Source organism: Rhinoraja longicauda, chromosome 16 (assembly GCF_053455715.1).
Source record: "Rhinoraja longicauda isolate Sanriku21f chromosome 16, sRhiLon1.1, whole genome shotgun sequence".
Taxonomy (NCBI): Eukaryota; Metazoa; Chordata; class Chondrichthyes; order Rajiformes; family Arhynchobatidae; genus Rhinoraja; species Rhinoraja longicauda.
In genome coordinates this window covers 35,093,599-35,114,418 of record NC_135968.1, presented here as the reverse complement: position 1 = coordinate 35,114,418, position 20,820 = coordinate 35,093,599, and the positions used below count along the sequence as shown (strand labels likewise).

The 20,820-nt window shown below is 39.0% G+C and overlaps 1 protein-coding gene across 1 annotated transcript in view; it reads left to right on the top strand.

Moving 5' to 3' along the window:
• The window catches only part of LOC144600958 (uncharacterized), a 137,626-nt gene extending 117,482 nt beyond the window's left edge, over positions 1-20,144 (top strand). The window contains exons 7-10 of the mRNA XM_078412862.1: positions 5,955-6,159; positions 12,142-12,205; positions 18,959-19,058; positions 19,158-20,144. Coding sequence (XP_078268988.1) covers positions 5,955-6,159; positions 12,142-12,205; positions 18,959-19,058; positions 19,158-19,190 — 402 coding nt within the window. The 3' untranslated portion in view covers positions 19,191-20,144. The remainder of the gene's footprint in view (positions 1-5,954; positions 6,160-12,141; positions 12,206-18,958; positions 19,059-19,157) is intronic.
• The last annotated feature ends 676 nt before the right edge of the window (positions 20,145-20,820 follow it).

Sequence of the window (20,820 nt, the reverse complement as noted above, 5' to 3'; positions counted from 1 at the left end):
TTGGTAGGGAAGGCCGAGTGAGGTAATGAAATTAAATAAATCAATGAAATGGCTGAATTGTTGATGAATACATTTGAATCATATTAGTTCAGCTATTACAAAAATCGATCAGGGCTTGATTAAATTGAAAATTCATGTACAATACTGGACAGCAATTGAAGCCATTCTCTTAGTTGGCATTCCTGAGATGCTGCTTTCACGCTGTTTGCTTTCTCGGTCACCATTGGCATGCATGACATGTAGCCTTTGGGTTGCATGGCAACTTTAAAACTGGTCTCTGAGAGACATGAAAGCTGCCTCGTATGACTCTGATTTATTTCCTTCTTTATAGTAGGAAGAAGTATCGAGCTTTTATTTTGCACAGAAGTGACATCGTTTTGGTAGAAAATCGGTTTCTGGAATGTGGTGTGAAGAAATCCAGTACACACTTTGAGCAGTGTGTTCAGTCTGCAGTATGCTGTGTTATTTTCTTTAAGGTGAAGAATTATTGGTCACCAGTTAAGACAGTACAAATCTTGTGTTCTATATTTTCATTGGTGTAAATCAGCAGGGCAGGCAGCATCTCTGGATGACATGGATAGGCATCTTTTTCAGTCGGAACCCTTCTTCAGACTGACTGTAGTAGGAAGGAGAAAGCCGGAAAAGAGGTAATGTGTGACAAGGCCTGGCTTCTCCAAAAGTGATGGGTGTATACAACCAAGGGGGAGGGGGGGGGGGGGGGGGGGGGGAGATGTTCAATGGTGGATGGGTGGATAAAGGCTAGAGATGAAAAGGAATCAAAAAAAGGTGCCAGGTGAACAGAGAAGAGGAGTGACAAGTAAAACAAGAGGGAAGGATATAGGTGAAAGGACTTTGGGGAGGGGAGTGGGATTGAAGGGGTGAGATAGTAGAAGAAATGGGTGTACACCAGGGTGGGGGTTGGGCACAGGGAAGAGAAGGGGGTGGGGGGGTCATCTAAAATTGTTCCTCCAGTTTGTTTACGGTCTCACTCTGGCAATGGGGGAGGTACATGACAGAAAGGAGGGAATGGGAGAGGGAAGGGGAGTTAAAATGGTTAGTAACCAGGGGATCCAGCAGGCTTTGGTGGACTGAGAGCAAGTGATCAGCGAAGCAGTCACCTGATCTGTGGTTAGTCTAGCTGATGTATAGGAGGCAACATCGGGAGCACCACATGCAGTGGATAACTTTAGAGGAGGAACGTGTTAACCTCTGTCTCACCTAGGGTTACCAACTGTCCCGTATTAGCCGGGACATCCCGTATTTTGGGCTAAATTGGTTTGTCCCTTGTCCCGTATTAGGCCCTGGGGGTGCTGTAGGCCCGGTCGCTGTAGGCCCGGACACTGTAAGCCCAGATGCTGTAGGCCCGGACACTGTAGGTCCAGACAGTGTAGGTCCGGACAGTGTAGGTCCGGAGGCCCGGGCGCCGCCTAACCGAGGTTGCTGGAGTCCCTGGATGGTGGTGAGGGAGGAAGTGTAGAGGCAGGTGTTACATCTCCTGCAGTTGCAGGGGAAAGAACCTGGGGGGTGGCAGCTTGAGTGGGAAGGGATTAGTGAACCAAAGGGTTGTGAAGAGAGTGGTCTCTCTTCGCAGAAAGGGGTGGGGATGGGAAGATTTGATTGGTGGTGGGATCACATTAAATCTCAGTCACAATCCTGTAAACCATTATTTGTGATCCAGCAAAAGTATCACTATGTATAGACCTTTGGAATTCTTATTGCATGCAGAATTTATTTACTACAAAATCCCTTCTAGAAATGGTTTACCCTTTCCTTTTAACAGTGCAATGAATGAAGTTGAGGAAACTCTGCATGTTTTCATACTGAGAAGAGCAACTACGTAGGCTCTTATGTTGTGAAGGTAGTGAGGAACTGTTAGCTCAGGGAGTGGAACAATTTGCTCACTCATTTTCCCTAGAAATTCTTGCTATATCTGTTAGCATACAATAGTTTGGTATATTTACTGAATTAATAATCTAGAGAATTTAAATTTAGCAAATTAAATCAACTGGAATTTGCAAAAAAATAACTGTACATGCAATGATGGTAATGAAATGGTCATGTTGTTCCTTCAGGGAAGTAAATCCATAGACTCATATGAAAAGAAATGTGTTGGTTTATAACTCATCTGAATTGGCCTAGGAAGTCACTGAATTCCAGAGCAGTTGAGGATGGGGAATAAATGACATTCTGCATCCCATGTATGAATGAAAGAAAATATGATATGATTCAAGGAAACTGTTCACACCCTCTATCATTTCTTTCTCACCTCCAGCATGATCAAGTATCTAGTGAATCTAAAGTGAGGGAAGGAGAGAAAATAAAAATGATTCTAAAATAAAATAATTTGTATTAAAACAGAATGTTCAATGATGTCTAAATGCACTTTACAGCCAATGAAGTGAAAAGCTACTATGATAAAGGAAATAGATAATAAAGGAATGATAAAGGATTATAATAATAGATGATTAAAGGAAAGTTACTTTGGTGTTAATTTTGTTCCTTGCAGGGGTGTCGATCAGTATAGGGGGATGATGCAATCTAGTCAGCGGCCGTGTCAAATAACAAAGAATAATGCCTCCTTGAGGATCAGATAATGAGTATAATTTTTTTTTAAATGGTTGCTTTTCTGGTGCTTGATGGGCCATTCTACAAGTTACATTGAAATGTATCCAAATTTTCTTTATTAAATGTTATAATTAGTTTGGAATTATTAGCTGATTTTTCCATGGTCTCTTAATTTTCTGGCTGCTCTAAAATGATTTGGTTATCCGATTTCACATTGATGCATAAGCAGATGATGTTGCATGTGAAGGAATCATCTTGCTTTAAAAAAAGTCCAGCTGAGAGCTTGAATACTTAATATTATTGCTGTACAAATGGTTCTGACTTTCACCTTTTCTTCATTAATTTAAGTGGATTCATTTCATGCAACAGGGTAAATAATTCTGTGGGAGTTCCCACTTACCCTGAACATTGGCGGTGACTCATCTCCCAGATGTAGAAGGAAGGGCAAGATTCATTTCCTTTCAATTAGTCCTTTTAGCTTTGCTCACAATATTAATCATGCAGGGAGCAGACTGATGCACTTGTACATGTGAAAGTAATCAATGTTGGCAAATTGAAAAATGCCAAGTAACATTTTCTTCAACATTTGATCATCAATTTAAATGTAATCATAAAATAATATTAAGACATACAGCACTTTGATTTATTTTTCTATTCTGCCTTGTTTTGATCTAGGCCGACCCTTCAGTACACCACTAAGAGTGTGTCACAATGCTAGGGGGTCATCATTTTCCTAAGATATTAAATTAGTTGGCTAAACAAATGGGCAAAACCCCATCATATTCATATTGGAATCAATTTTCATTAGTTGTGAAAATACTTTGGAACATCCTAGGATGAAGGTATTATTCACGCGCTTTTAGTGCCACTGTAACAACAGCCAGGCAAAGGAGTGCAGGAAAGTAAAAGGAGAAACTAGAAAGATTAATTATGTAAGAAGGACAGTGAAGAAAGGCTAACAAGGTGAAATAAGAAATGCAACGATGCATTTATGCCATCAAAACGTCAAAGGCAATCTTATGGAAGGTGAAGGAATGGCAAAGATAATTAGTATTTTACTTTTTGGTGAAGGAGCATATTATGGAAGACTTTATGAGCAGGAATTCAGCTGACTTGCCAAGGTATTAACAAGCCAGGAAAGTAATGAAAAATCTGCTGGAGCTCAGTATTCAGAAAGCATTGGATCTGACAGACTAAAACAACATTTTAGAATGTGTGGATAAATAGAGGCAAAAAATGACTAGTTTGTTAGATATTAAAAGAAATCAAGGAACAGGGATTAAAGCAGTGCTGAAGTAAAAGGTAAGGCATTATCTTATCAACTCTGGTCTTCATCTCTTAAGCTTTGTTAATAGACTACATCAAAAGACTGGATCATCTTGTATCTCTCTTCAGAAACAAAGGAGGAAAAGATCATCCTTGTAACTGTTAACCCAACAACAATAGTGGATAAATTGTAGAATTTATAGTTAAGCAAGGTTGAATCATGAATCATCAAAGGCATGGAATTATCAAAGGTTGCCTGAACAGAATTGTGAAAGACAGGTCTTGCCTGGCAAATTTAATTGGATCCTTGGAGGACTTGGTAAAATGTTGAACGATCTGTCCTAAATGATAATTGCATCATACAATTCAAGGCAAAACTGAATACGAGATCACAGAGATCACGATTCTGATGGCAGTTATTGTGAGTATAATCCAGCCCCGGGTATTTACAACCAAAAAAAGTTCAGATTGGCAAAACGACCCAATGCTCTTGTGTTCCTATTTTCACTTGTTGGCAGAAAGCATACTTTTAAAGTTATCGCAAATGAAATAAAGGGATTTCTGAAATCTCTGCCGCAGGTGGGGAAGAAGAAGATGCTAGACTGGGCAGGTGGATGAATAGTACAGGTGCACTCCTTCCACTATTTCTGCTAGGCTTCCATGTGTTGCTCCCGATTCCCAGTGCCATTCCACATGGAGCTTCTCCATTTTGAGCAGTCATAGGTCAAAGACTCTTAGCTTTTCTGCTAGCCATGGCTGGCATGTAGAATAACCCATCCATTTAAATGGGTCACCGAAACTGAATGAAAAGGTAAGTGCAGGTAAGGGATGTATTTATTTTTCCTTTAATTTTCTTAATTGTAAAGTTTTTTATTTATTTCTGAAGTTTGTTGAATTCTGGAGATGTTAATTAAAGTTATTATTTTTTTAAATAACATTCAAAATTAGTTCATTCTTTTGGAGGCACAAGAAATTGCAGGTACTGGAATCTTGGGTAAGCCACAAATTGCTGAAGGAACTCAACGAGGCAAACAGAATCTGCGGAGAGAAGGGGCAGGCAAACGTTTCGGGTGTGGAGCTTTCTTCAGACTGATTGGAGTAGAGAGGAAAAAGCTGGGAAATGTATTTATTACTAGTCACAATTCAATGGCTGCTCATTCTATTTGAGGGTATTTTATGTGGCTCTTCTACAAAGTTACAATGGACATAAGGGAATGCCGAAGGAATTGCACCCTCCTGTGTGGCCGTGCACTGTGCAATATTTTGTTTCTAATTATTCACAAAATTTCAATATTATCCAGAACATCTGTGTCTGATGGTGCAGTTGTTGTAGTACCAGTGAAGCAATTTAATTTTTTATCATTCATAATCGCTCCATGGCGACTTATGAAAGTAACTAAAATTATGTGCAAATTGCAATATTACAGAGCCCCAAATGGTTCACCCCTACCTAGCATGTTATTTTTATTATTATTATTAATGCTCTTTGAAGAGGGCCTTGCAGTGTTGCCTGCTTCAAATGAGTCTAATGGTCATAAAATGGCATTGCATAAAAATATATGAAAGGAAAATAGCTTTGAGAATATGTTGTGGTGAGAAAATCATTTATTAACGTAATGAAAAGTACATCATCGGGTAGATTTTATGCATTTTTCAAATAGGAATACTTGATCTCACTTATAATTTATAATATGAAACTGAAGATCCAGTTTATCAAAATCTGCTGGCAATAGATACATGTAGCAGCACAGAGAAATATGTGATAAAGTATAAAAATAGGATTGGTATTTAAATGAAATAATTATTCTCACTATTTAATTTGAGTGCCTCTGCCCTGTTATTTTACCCTAACACAAGTTAATCTGCATGAAGATGGGTCTCGACACAAAACGTCACTTATTCCTTCTCGCCAGAGATGCTGCCTGTCCCGCTGAATTACTCCAGCATTTTGTGTCTATTTTTATCTGAATGAAGGCATATAGACTTCTATGTGGATTAAGTTGTCTTCATTTTCCCTTGTATATGGAACAGATGTTATCAGTCGAAAGTTTTCATCTTTTTAGTACTATACGGCATCACATGCAAATCATAATGTAATTATTTCTATTTTCTTTCGGTACTAGGAGGCACTGAAACTGTACAGGCCAGATTTTATCTTTCGATCACAAAAGCGTTTGCAAGAGCTTGAAATTAAGGCAACGCAGAGGAGAGTTCAGATGCACGAATGCAGACTGCAACAAAGGAAAAGAATGGGACCTGGCGTACAAACTATACCTTTACCTACTCCATTAAAAAAACGTCAGTGCACCACACCGCATCCTCTGAGCGGTAGGTTTTTCTCATTGCAAACCTGACATGTATTGAAGAGAAAATATCTTGTGGAAATTGGATTCATTTTAATACTTTCCTCATATGAGCAAAAATCATTTCATTCTGAGAGGTTTGCTTTTGATTTTTAAACTTTCTCTCAGTCTCCTTTGGGTTTTTCCTGCAGGGTAATATGCTTCCATAAAGTTTCTGCACCATTGAATTTAAATTAGAACATTTAAATTTGATGGAACATTTATACTAAGCAATACACAGCAGACATCCATAATTATATTCCTTTCCAACATGTAAAGAGGTCATTTAAGCTCTCAGAGTAATCTCATTCTCCCACCAATTTTCTCAATGCCCTTTTCTCCCCACATTCCCATCAATTGTCTCCTTATTTTACTACTTCACTACCACACTACCAATCACATTAGTGACTAATTAACCCACCAAAGCACCAAGATGTTTGAGGAGACCAGGGCTCCATGGGGAACCCCATGCAATCACAAGGAGAACGCAAACTCTGTGCATTCAGAGGTCAGAATTAAACCCAGGTTGTTGGAGATGTGTGGCAGCAGCAGCATTATGATGCATATCATTTATTCCATTTTGGACCTATGTCCGGGTGCCTTCAAGAGGTAGGCGATGAATAGCAAGGACAGCAATCTTTGAAGTATTTTCGGAATGTTATTTTAGACAACTCCAACCAAATGAAATTTGCTTTTGTCATGTTCAAGCCTAATTAACTTGACCTTACTAAAGGTACTGCTGACAGATAGCATATAATAGAAACCAATGATCCTTCCTGCTCATGAGTCAGTATTGTGTTGGAACAAAATGGAGCGGCCACATGGAGTTGGTGTTCAAAGTAACAGGCGATATATTTAAACTGGTGCATAACGGGGAGGCCAGCTAAAGCTGACCTCCCAAGTGTGACGTTGGTCCTGCCTTTATGTTCTCCGTTGACAAGATTCCACAGAAACTAGAGTAACAGTAAAAATAAGTCTTGCTTACAGAATAGAATGATTCTCTACAAGTCTAACTTCGTTGACAGTAGATCCAATTTTCTGTTACAACAATGCGTACAGACTATAACATAATCAATGAAGTTGCTGAGACGTGGGTTTTGTTTTTGTCTCATGTCTCAGGTCATTTGTTAGAAGGAAGAGTCTTGACGGCATCAAATCATAATAGTAGCAAAAGTGCATGACTGGAGAGCAATGCTACAGTGTGCACAATGAACTCTACTATTCAATGTGGAACTCAGAACGCGACCTTTGCTTGCCAGATGCAAACATATCTTGCCAAGGCATTGACAGAGATAGGAAACAAATTGATCACACAAATTTTGTATTTTTTCAAAGTTGAAACATGTTACATTGCATCTTTATACTTTCACATTTTGACTGACACACCTCATTCATTGCAATCTAAAAATAAGCATAAATAAGCATAAACTATCAATGCTCATGCTGCAGAATGAACATTACATAGAATTACCTCAATATAAAGTATTGGAAAAGGTAATTTGACCTAATCAGTATGGGCTGCTGCATATGCTTCACTTGAACTTCTACCCATTCTTCTTCGTCTAATTCTGTCAGGAAATCCTATATTGCCTGTTGTTTCATGTACTTATTGAGCTTCCTTTTAACTGCATCCATAACATTTTTCACAACTACTCTCCGTGGTCATGAATCACACATTCTTATTGTATTCTGTGTAAAGACATTTCTTCTGAATTCCACACCAGATATCCGGATAACTATTTTTATGACTGTCCTTTACTGATTCTTCCCCAACAGCAGAAGGCATTCCTCATTTTTCCTTTCTCAGCTTCATCTTTCTAAATGCATGTAGCCGAGTGTTTCTGATATAATTCTATAAAGCAATAGAAGTACCCTCTTAATGCCTCCATTTACTTTTTAAATAATTTTGAGGTTAAATCAATATGGAGTGCAAGTGTGGACTAACCAAGCATGCAAGCTTCTGATCCTTGCTGCAATTCTGATTTCCATGAGGCAGTAGGAATACCAGTTCAAACATCACTTAAGTATAAAATTAAGTAGGTACATCCCAAACACTTCTGTTGTTGATCTCCTTTGCTAACTCCTATCATGACTCTGATCTCCAGACACTTCCAAAAGACAATGTTATTGAATGCCCTCCTCCTAGATAACATTTGTTGAGATCTGTGATCTTCCCACCTCATCCCCAATCCCTGACAGACTCTCAGGAACCAAATGTTCCTTTTCCTGACCATTGCAATCCAACACAATCACTGCCCTCCACTGGTGTCCATTGTAGGACCATTTACATTATGTTGAGAGGTAAGGACCAGAATCATGGGCTCCTAAATTACACAATTTAAGTGCAGGGTTAGGTTAGGCAAACACATGGGTTACATGACTAAAAACTGATGTTTAAGAATTTCTAAATACAAGTTTGTTTGGACTAGCACATTGTCAGTTTATCAACAACAAAAAAAGCACTAACTATTCCGATACTTTAATTCCCACTTAACAGATTTGTAAAGCAAGAAACAAATCAGGACGTCTATTTGATATGAAGTTGTTATACAATTACAGAAATCTGGAAAGAAGATGAATCAACAAATTTCTGACACTGTTTCATCACAGGATGTTTTATTCCTAAAGACCAATTAAATATGTGAACATATTTGGTACTAATATTAAGTGCAGATTAACCAAGATGCAGAGGAGCTTCGGGTCTCTATACCTCTCACGTTCCTTATGAACGCTCAGCTAAGCATACACAGTTCTGGTCAGTACTTGCATGAGATACCACCTTGTAAACCGAGGTGTAATAGGCTTGTTGCCTGCGGAACAAATGATCCAAACATAATTTTGAATTCAACAAGCATTTCCTATGCTAAAAAAGAAATACAAAAGCACATTTCAAACTAAAATAAATATTAGTGAAATCGAAGGAAGCACCACGGATCTTGGCTGTGAGTTTCAGTAAATGGTCCAACAAAGTTTCAAAATAAATATGCTAAATGTTATGAATTTAAGCAACCATATGTCTTGCCATTCATTTTAACAGTGTGGAGGCAGTCCTGCACAGCTGACATTACATAATGTATCATGGTTAGCATCTTAACTTCTGTGCATAAAATATGTGGTGACTGATATAATTCAGAATTTAAACTAAATGTTCATTACTCAAAGCTGAATCTTGTTAAATAAAGACAAAAGGCAACAGGAAAATTATGATGACAGGTGAAATCTGCAATTTAGGGTACCACAGTTTCCAATTTAGTGGTACCAATTTAGGGTACCACAGTACCACACAAATCTGAAATTTAGGGTACCTCCTCTGGCAGCTCATTCCTTGCACCCACCACCCTTTGTGTGAAAAGGTTACTCAGATTCCTACTAAATCTTTTCCCTCCTCCCCTTCATTGTAAGCAATATTTTTGTATATTGTAAATTTTAGGGCCAAATTTTATTTGCAAAGTACAATAACATTTCTCACAAAATTAACAACGAAATTTGAAATAAAATAATTCGACAGACATCCAATTGTAGGTGTAGGAAAATAACTGCAGATACCAGTACAAATCGAAGGTAATTGTAGGTAATATTTGATGTCTACTCAAGTTGTCCTTTTCAAAAAAGCTCATTGTATTGTGGTTGGAAAGTCTGTCCACACGTCAGACTACTAAAGCAAAATGATTTAACTGTGAGTTTTGAAATTTTCTTTTGATCCCAAATATGAGTTCCAAAACAAATTTAATAAACTGCAGATGCTGGAATCTGGAGGAAATGAACAGATCAAGTCCAGATGAAGGGTTTCAACCCAAAAATGCTCACTGTCCATTTCCCTCCACAGATGCTGCCTGACCTGTTGAGTTCCTTCAGCAACTTTATTGTTTGTTTTATATAGTATAAAAAAACTTTAAAAAAAATTGGTAGTAGTTATGGTTTAAATCATGCAGTCTGTGATCTTCAGTTGAGATTCTCAGCCCATTATAACACATGGTGCAATGCAATGGGTTCCATATGCAATGGGTTCCATTTGCAATGGGTTCCATATGCAATGGGTTCCATATGCAATGGGTTCCATATGCAATGGGTTCCATATGCAATGGGTTCCATATGCAATGGGTTCCATATGCAATGGGTTCCATATGCAATGGGTTCCATATGCAATGGGTTCCAATAGTGTGCAGCACATGCCAAGACATAATTTCCATAACTTCAAAATGTCCATGTGTGACCTGCACAAGGCATCGGCATGCAGAAGTAGACATTCTCTGTGTCTAAAAGAAGAGCTTGCAGATGAGTCCCAGACTAACTCTGGGACATGTCTTTGTTTAGTTACCTTTAAGTAATTCATTCATCCATCTCTCCCTAAGGCTGTATGGTAGCACCTCAACTAGGACAAGTTTGACCACTTCTCAGTTTACCCATTTTCCTGCTGTCCCACATGACCAGGAATACCCCCAAGTGACAATTGCAAGCTGTCCTGGCTGCTAATCCTAATATCCAACTGCCAATCACATCCAGCAATTCAATCATGGGCCCCTCCTGATCATTGATGATCTTGAACAATGCATGTCCCAATTCCTCTGCCTTATTTTCTCCAGGCTGGTAAAGGTCTTGCATCGTGTAAAGACAGTTCAGTAGCTCCAGAAGTTGTGGGCTTCCAGTGCTACTGAATTTCCAAGCAACGTGCTCACTATTGACCCGCCACACAGCAACTGTTCCCTTCACCTTTCCAGATCCCAATAAATTTATAAGCTGTAGAATTTCAAAGTATAATTAAGCTTTTCAATGCCTACGGCATTTTGATTAGGAGAAGTATTACCAGTGAGAGTACATGGAAGATTTAGTGTTCAATAAACTCTAAGACAGTGAAGTGCAATCGCGCGATAGCTGAAGTTAATAATTAATTAGTGCTGTCACAGTTGCAGATTGAGATTTTGCTCCTATTTCTAAATTAGTGAGAGGATAGCAGCATCTCAAAATTAGTTGTACAAAAATTTACTGCTTCACTGGTCAATTAATTCACTTAAATATGATAACAACTTTGCCAACTTTCTTATCGTATTGCTGTTTGAATTTTTTTAGAATCTCTTTGTAGTCTTTATTTTAATTTTCTTTTACAAACTCTAAAGTATAAAACTATTTGTTTTCATGCAGACGTAAGCAGTTTACACAGATGGCTGCAATTGTGAACATTAATCAATAGGATATACTTTCATTGATCCAACATTTTTATCTTTATTTGTTTACTTCACAATGACAGATTGTCTATCTATCCTTAATCCTACTCTGATAGGCAGAAAATCTCTCCCGTGAAGATCAACAAATGTAACTGACTTAGTTTAATGTTTCAGATTCTGCTTCTGGGGCCTTCATTGTCACCACGTGACACCATTTTCCATCCCTGCTCTTCCCCAGGGTTAGGGTTCTGTGTAGGAAGGAACTGCAGATGCTGGTTTAAACCAAAGATACTGACTAAACGATTCTCACCAGGACATCAGTGGAACAGTTAGTGCTTATTCAGTAAGACGCTGCTCACAAAATGGCATTGTCCATCAAAGATATCATCCAAAAAATCCATCTTCTTAATAAATTGCTTTTTATGAGACTATTTAATTCTACTTATGCAGCTTCTCTCACTCCTACTGCCCTATTATATACAGACACCTGCTTTCTTTCATCTCCTGGGCATCATGTTCCAAGCTTTGCTTCATCATTGATGGCCATCTATTATACATCAATCGCATTCCCTTGCTCAAGATCAATGCCTTTTCCATTCCTTTCCAGACTTTAAAAGACTCTTCCACCTTACTTGTTCACATGATACTTTGAAAATTTCAGACTTCATAAGAAGAATTTGTTGTCAAGTGACAAAAAGAACTCTTAGGTCTTAAATAATCATTGGACAGAAATTGTTCAAATTGTATGATTGTACAAAATTTGATTAAAGTGGCATTTTAGTCAAGCATTATCTCTCCATTTTTAGATAATCTACATAAACCCAAGGAAAGGATTATTCCAGAGAAGGAAATGCAGATGAGGTCCAAAAGGTAATTTGAAATCATTCTTAAAAGGTTTTACATTTGTAAAGACAACTAGAGCACAATTTATCTGTTATGGCTATCCATTCTGTTTAACAATAGTTAGGTCTTGACAGGGTATTATTCCTGACAAAGGGTTTTGTTCAATAGAGCTGCAATTTAGAGGGTTGGCAACTCAACAATAAATCTGCACATATCTGATTGTGGAGCCATTCATTTTAATGACTGAAGACTATGATTTACATAATAAAATCAGTTGCCAGAAACCGCATGACGGTTATACTGCCTCTGCCCACTGATCTACACTCCCAGATCTCAAATCAACAAATCATATGAACAAAACTCTGAAGAAACAGTTCACATAAATTTGCTCCAAGGGTTTGGCTTTTGCCTATAAAAATTAAATGTAAAAAATTGTCTTATTGTGAGTCTTGTCCTTAATCAATCCACCACATGCACGCCAATCTAATCTGTTTTTGGCGAATATATGCTTTATTTCTTGACATTTTTGTTGAAGAATTAGGACCTACTTACACAGTGCATGAGATAGTGCATGTCTCATTTTGTTGGAAATTAATTTACATATTTTAAACCATGTGTTCTTTTAAAATGTTGTCCTCGTACTTTATCATTTTATCTGTAAGTTTATTTGGCATAAAATATTAACTGCTTGTTTTCTATCTGCTATATTCCATGCCAAAATGTGACAAAAAGGTTGGAACAATGATGATTAGAGTGAGAGGCTTTGGAGTAGAGTCAGAGAGTCTTACAGCGTGGAAACGGGCCCTTTGGCCCAAGTTGCCCACTCCGGCCAACATGTCCCATCTACACTTGTACCATCTGCCTGCATTTGGCCCATATGCCTCTAAACATGTCCTATCCATGTACCTGTCTAAATGTTTCTTGAACATTGCAATAGTACCTACCTCAAACCCCTCCTCCCGGCAGCTCATTTCATACATCCACCACCTTTTGTGTGAGAAACGTATCCCTCGGGTTTATCTTAAATGATTTCGCCTTCACCTTAATCTCTATGTCCTCTGGATCTTTATTTACCTACTCTGGGCAAGAGACTCTATGTGCCTACCCGATCGCTTCCTCATGATATTGTACACACAATGCACAATTTAATCTGGTAACCTTCACAAGCTCTGGCTTGTACATTGCTAAAAACATATATATACATGGCTAAAAACTAACCTGAAATCGCCTGTATCTTTGCATTCAGATTGTTCACTGAATCACGCACAGTACAGGTATAGATCATTAGATTGGCAGGGCAGTCGGTATTAGTTGTTTATTCCTATTTTATGGCAGTGGCGAAATAGGCTCCAACTCTAAAATATTCCTACTTGCTTTTACAACCTTGTTTCATTTCTTTTTAAAATGTTTCAATCTGAGCTAGATTCAGTATCAGGTTGATATACTGGGGACTTGCTCATATAAAGGGACGATAAAGAACAAGAGTTGTCTATAAATCCCTACATCCTATTTGCATCAGATTAGTATGCTCCAGATGTGATACCAGCTCCCTTTCTTATAGTGGAATCCCTGATATAGCTGATGTCTTCAGAAATGGAAATTTGTGATCCTCTTAGCAAAATCCTATAAACCGGTATTGTATTTTGTATAGTCTAAAGCTGTTCAAGCCGGTGGACTGAATAAGCAGAGCTTAGTGTGTGCTGAAATTCATCTTTCAGAATGTCAGAAAAATGTTTGGTCTACTTTTCTGTTCAGTTTCCAATGATATAAATTGTTCTGAGAAGTTGAACAATGGCAAAACTGATCATATGGGAGTTATAATTTGTTCAGCCAAAGCTACTTAGCTGAAACTAGACCAAGTGGACCCATTGGGCCCAAACCTCTTCTGCATTGGTGCAGCACCCTCTCCTTCCCCATTCCCCCTCCCCTTCCCCCCCTCCCCCTCCACTCTCCCCCCTCCCCGCCCCTCCACCCTTCCCCTCTCCCCCCTCCCTCCCCATCCCTCCTCCACCCCTCCCTCCTCCACTCCCCCCTCCCCTCCCCTCCCCTCATTCAACCCCCACACCACCCCCTCAATCACCCTTATCCACCCTCCCCCTCCCTCCCTAGGAGATAGATTCAAACTTTAAAATGTGAATAACTTTAAAAATATACCATCGATTTCCAAATATACCATGGGCGGCACGGTAGCGCAGCGGTAGAGTTGCTGCTTTACAGCGAATGCAGTGCCGGAGGCTCAGGTTCGATCCTGACTAAGGGTGCTGCACTGTAAGGAGTTTGTACGTTCTCCTCGTGACCTGCGTGGGTTTTCTCCGAGATCTTCGGTTTCCTCCCACACTCCAAAGACGTACAGGTATGTAGGTTAATTGGCTGGGTAAATGTAAAAATTGTCCCTAGTGGGTGTAGGATAGTGTTAATGTACGGGGATCACTGGGCGGCACGGACTTGGAGGGCCGAAAAGGCCTGTTTCCGGCTGTATATATATGATATGATATGATGATTTCAATGAAACTTCTTCCATTAGCACCAAAGAGACGACGGTGAGTAAGGTGGGCCTAAAATTGTCGCGCTGTACTGCTGTACTGCTTTGGCTGTAGTTCAGGAACAAACAAACCAACAAACAAACAAACAAACGAGAGTTTTAGTATATAGATTGTTAATGATGGAATAGTATGTCATTGTATTGGCAGGGCCCAGAGGAATATTGTAGAGTAGAGAGATCTAGGAGAGCGGGTACTTAGCTCTTTGAAAGAGCCTTCGTAGATGGATAGGGTGGTCAAGAAGGCTTTCGGATCATTGGGCTTCATTTGTCAGTCTATTGAGTAGAGAAGTTGGGATGTTATGTTGCAGTTGTACAAAATATGTTGGTGAGGCCGCATTTAGGGTATAGTGTTCAGTTTTGGTTACCCTGCTACAGGAAAGATGTTGTTTAGCTGAAAAGAGTGCAGAGAAGATTCGCCAGGATGTTGCCATGGCTTGAGCTATAGGGAGAGACTGTGCAGGCTAGGATTTTATTCCTTGGGAGTAGGAGGCTGAGGGGTCCTCTTATAGAGGTGTATAAGATCATGAGGGGAATAGATAGGGTCTTTTACCCAGAGTAGGGGAATCAAGAATCAGAGGACATCAGAACAATCAGGACATCAGGACAATCAGAGTACCAAAGACGTACAGGTATGTAGGCTAATTGACTGGGTAAATGTAAAAAATTGTCCCTAGTGGGTGTAGGATAGTGTTAATGTGCGGGGATCGCTGGGCGGCGCGGACTTGGTGAGCCGAAAAGGCCTGTTTCCGCGCTGTATATATATGATATGATATGATATGACATAGATTTAAAGTGAGAGGGAAAGATTTAATAGGAACATGAGCAGCAGCTTTTTCAGACGGAGGGTGTTACGTATATGGAATGTGCTGCCAATGGAAGTAGTTGAGGCAGGTACTATAACACCATTTAAAAGACACAAAGTGCTGGAGTAACTCAGTGGGTCAGGTAGCAACTTTGGAGGAAAAAGGATAGGTGACCTTTCGGGTCAGGACCCTTCTTCAGTCTGAAGGGTCTTGACCCGAAAAGTCACCTATCCTTTTTCTCCAGAGAGGCTGCATGACCGATTGGGTTACTCCAGCACTTTGTGTCTATCTTCAGTATAAACCAGCATCTGCAGTTATTTTCTAAACATCTAAAAGACATTTGGACAGGTACACGAATTGGAAAGGTTTAGCGGGAAATGGGCCAAACACAGGCAGGTTGGACTTGTGTAGATGGGGCATCTTGGTCGGCAAAGGGCCTGATTCCATGCTGCATGCTGTATTAATGTTGTGCTATGTTTTCTCTTTTGGACATTGTTCATCTGCATGGTGTAAGTACTGGAAATAATTCTGGAGGCAGGGTGGAGATCCCTGCCTCTCACAACCTTGGCACGCTTCACAATTAATATTCCAGTAGTGAAATGCATAATCTTGGATATAACAATTTAAATTGCATGACATTAGTAAGACACTAGACAAAAAATGTTGGAGTAACTCAGCGGGTCAGGCAACATCTTTGGAGAGAAGGAATGGGTGACGTTTCGGGTTGAGACCCTTCTTCAGACTGATGTCAGGGGAGGTGGCGGGCTAACTACATCAACGTCAACAGTAAAAATTCAAGACGTATGGCTGAACTTGACCTTCTATTTGATATCCTTAAATTTGTTGTTTCAAAGTCCTGCATCTAAAACCTTAGGCAATTATGTGAAATTGAGGAACTCCTCGATAGCTTACTTGCCATACGTAATGCTTTCTAAAAATTCTAAGTCTGTGTTAAGATTTTTCAATCCAATCTGTTGAAGAGCCTTACTATTTCATTTCTCGCTTTCACATGCCAAAACAGTTGTTAAGACAACGATACAGTGCAGGAATTTTAAACAGCAACTCCACATTCCATCAACCAGTGGTAACCTTTCACATCCCTGCTGGTCAAGTATTTATCTACCTCTACCTTAAAAATGTTCGAAGATTTTGCTTCCATTGCCCATGGAATAAGAGAGTTCCAAAGACCCAACACAGAGGAAAGATTCACCTCATTGTTGTTTCAGATGGAACAATTCCCTTTGTTTTTAAACGGTGCGCCTCTGTTCTGGATATTCATCCACATCAGAAAACATCATCTGCATGTCCACCCTGTCATACCCCTCAGGTTTTTTATCTTTCAAGTATTCTTTCTCGCTCTTCTAAACTGCACCAGATACAAGCCCAGTGACATCGACGTGAATAATTTACATTTCAGATTAATGAAAACATTGTCAATTTAATTTTAAATGATTTGCCAAATATGCAGTTATTTTGGTAAGGCATTGAAATTAATGTCAGGATATACTCCACTATTAGAAAATAGCTTCATAATTCACTTCTTGTAATCGATTCCTATATTTCATGTAATAAGTATGATTTTCTTCTTGCTAATATTCTATTTTAATTATCTATCTACCAATCTATTTATTGAATTATTCAGCAAAGGGCACCTTCAAACAGGGCATCGCTATGTATATCAAAATATGTTGTTGCCTTCACTAACTGGCTTGTTTAGACAATTACAGACATTTCTTCAGTGTCTATCACGTTCACCCAGACTTTCGTAAGTGGAGCTTAGAATCACCTCATGTTATAGGTCAATATTGTTGGCCAAAGAGCTAGGCCGAAACCATTTAATGTAAAGCCATCACCAAACACCACAGCAAACCCCCCCCCCCCCCCCCCCCAACCCCTGACAGCTGAAAAGCTATCACTGGCCACGATGTCCTCAACACAACCCCAATGAGTCTCATATTTCTAACTTCAATGTTGCTGTTATAACTGGAGTGTCGGCACAGTGATATGTTTTGTTTTAAATACTACGCAAGGTTTAAATGTACTTATGAACCTGTTATTAGAGCATTATCATGTCAATGGTGAACAAAAAAGATTTTTTATGACATAAAGTCACATAATATTAATTACAATTGTTATGTAAAGTCCGTGAATGCAGCTAATAAATAGCAGGAGTGGGCATACAAATCCAAAATGAAGATGCAATTCTTTTTATCAATAATCTGAAAACAAGCAATTCATCAGATGAGGGGAATAGTTTGGGATGTGTGTGTTTGGGGTGTGTGCATATATATCTCCCTCGCTGGAGGGGAATGATGTCCCTTATTGCAGATTGTCTCCTAATCTGAGGAAAGACATTCTTGCCATAGAGGGAGTACAGAGAAGGTTCACCAGATTGATTCCTGGGATGGCAGGACTTTCATATGAAGAAAAACTGGATAGACTCGGCTTGTACTCGCTGGAATTTAGAAGATTGAGGGGGGATCTTATAGAAACTTCTTAAGGAGTTGGACAGGCTAGATGCAGGAAGATTGTTCCCTTGGGGAAGTCCAGAACAAGGGGTCACAGTTTAAGGATAAGGGGGAAGTCTTTTAGGACCGAGATGAGAAAGTTTTTTTTCACACAGAGTGGCGAATCTGTGGAATTCTCTGCCACAGAAGGTAGTTGTGGCCAGTTCATTGGCTATATTTAAGAGGGAGTTAGATGTGGCCCTTGTGGCTAAAGGGATCAGGGGTATGGAGAGAAGGCAGGTACAGGATACTGAGTTGGATGATCAGCCATGATCATATTGAATGGCGGTGCAGGCTCGAAGGGCCGAATGGCCTACTCCTGCACCTATTTTCTATGTCTGCTATAACTGAGTGAGGAGGGGATAAAGTTTAACCCAAGGCCAAGAGAGAAGAAACACATCATGGGGGGGAGGGGGAGGGGTAAACAAGCAGGAATTCACAGGCCAGGGAGTTGCAGAGCCCCCGGCCCCACACATCAGTAAAGGGCCCAGTACAAACGCCACCTTCATGCTGCGCACTCCATCCACGCCCGCAACTGGAAGATGAGTTTTGAATCAGTGTTGACGAGACGTACATACAGAGCAGAAGTGTGTCTCAGAAGAGCAGCAGGGCAAATGTGTCAGAGAAGAATCAAAAGCATATTATAGAAAAAAAAGTTAAATACTGGAGTGAACAAAATGTAAATTATGATCGTGACCTCAATAAACCTCAGTTTATTGAGGGCACTCTTACAATCAAATGAAATTGAATTGTATCGTATTATAAATGAATTGCTGGTATGATTCTTAGTCCATTTACTTGCTCTCATTTCCCAGTGACATGTAATTTCTGCCTGTACAACTCATATCGGGGGGTTTTTCACACAATATACAATGCATAAAGATTGATAACTTCTAATGATTGCTTTCATTTCAAAATTCTATGACAGAATTTATAACAAGCTGCCGGAGGTTAAAAAGAAAAAGGAGGAAGAGAAAAAGAAAGTTGTTTCTCAAACAAACCGGTTACGAGCTATGGTTTATAAAAAGGTACAACCAAGAGAGAATTACTTACCAATATCCATTTAAATATTCATGGTCTAATATATTTTTTAGTAGTGTTGATTTTGTTTTCCTCATTCTTCCCAGAAATTGCTTGACCAAGTACTACAGAAACAATAACAATTTTCAGGAAGCATCATGAAGAACATTACTGAGGCTACCGGAGAAATGGTGTAATTAGCTACTGCAATTATAAACTGCTAATGTCTGACACCATTTAACTTTTCATGACTTTGCATTGTTTCATGTTTTGATAGGTATTTGTTCATTATTATTGAGATGCACTTGCATCTAGGTCCATTGGCGTATTAGATATATTTACAATTCCATCAGGAACGATGCGTATTTAGCAGCTCAGGAATATCATTGTTTATTGGCTGCATGAGGAGAGGATTCACTTTTATGGCAAGTTTGCATATTGAGCAAAATATGGAGGTCGAGAATCTTTGTGGCATCTCGAACAAACAACTGTGCAAACAGATAAGCGTGTGAACACAGTGAGAGGATAAGGCAAACATTAGCCTTTTGGCCCATTAAATTCCAGTGTTATGGATTTATTTAAGCTTTTAAACGTAAATAGGGCATAGAACAAAATCAATGTAAAATAGAGACTAATCCTTCCAAATCTTTTGGTTTTGTTATATTTACTTTTTGAATAACTACATGCAGTGTTGCTGAAAAAGACAAACTATTTTAAAATTGTGTGTATTTGCGTTCATGTGCTATGGCAGTGCTGCTATTTTTATTACTCATTTTGTAATGATGTGGTGCAATAATTATTAATAATTATATATTTTAAATGGAATTTACTAAAACAAACTATAAATCACAAAACAGGTTCATATTTAGTATGCATGATGTGCAATTTTAAACTGCCTGCAGTATATGACGAGGTAGTTTAAACGGCACAACTAATCAAAACAAATGACCAATTTAGTTATCTATTTGAATGTAGTGAATTCAAAGGTTGTCCATTATCAGGACAAATAGTTACATTTTATTAATAATACTAAATAAGAATAAATCTTGAGGAATTTCCAATTTATTGTGTTAAGATCAGTCACCTGTAATATGAATAGATTGTTTTTGTTTTCCTTTATCAATTGAAACATTTATCACAGAATATAGATATTATTTCTGCTGTTGAAAGATGAATTAAAATAATTGTACTAAATGATAAAATGAAGATTGAACTGAATTTGTCAGACGCTTGCAAGATTTATTTAATAATGCATGAAAACAGGCCTTGCGGCCCAACTCATCCACACTGTCCAAGATGTCCCATTTTAGCTAGTCCCGTTTGCCCATATCTCCCTAAACTTTCCTATCCATGTACCTCTTCTAGTTTGTAGGAAGGAACTGCAGACGCTGGTTTAAACCAAAGATAGACACAAAATGCTGAAGTAACTCAGCGGGACAGGCAGCATCTCTGGAGAGAAGGAATGGGTGACTGAAGAAGGGTCTCGACTCAAAATGTCACCCATTCCTTCTTTCCAGAGATGCTGCCTATCCCGCTGAGTTACTCCAGCATTTTGTGTCTACCTGTTCTAGTATCTTTTAAATGCTGTTATAGTAACTGCCTCAGCCACCTTCTCTGGCAGTTTGTTCCATATACCCAACACCGTCTGAGTGAAAATGTTACTCCTCAGGTTCCCATTAAATCTTGCTCCTCTCACCTTAAGCCAATGTCCTCTGATTCTTGATTCCTCTACTTTGGGTGGAAGACTCATCATATCTATTTTCCTCATGA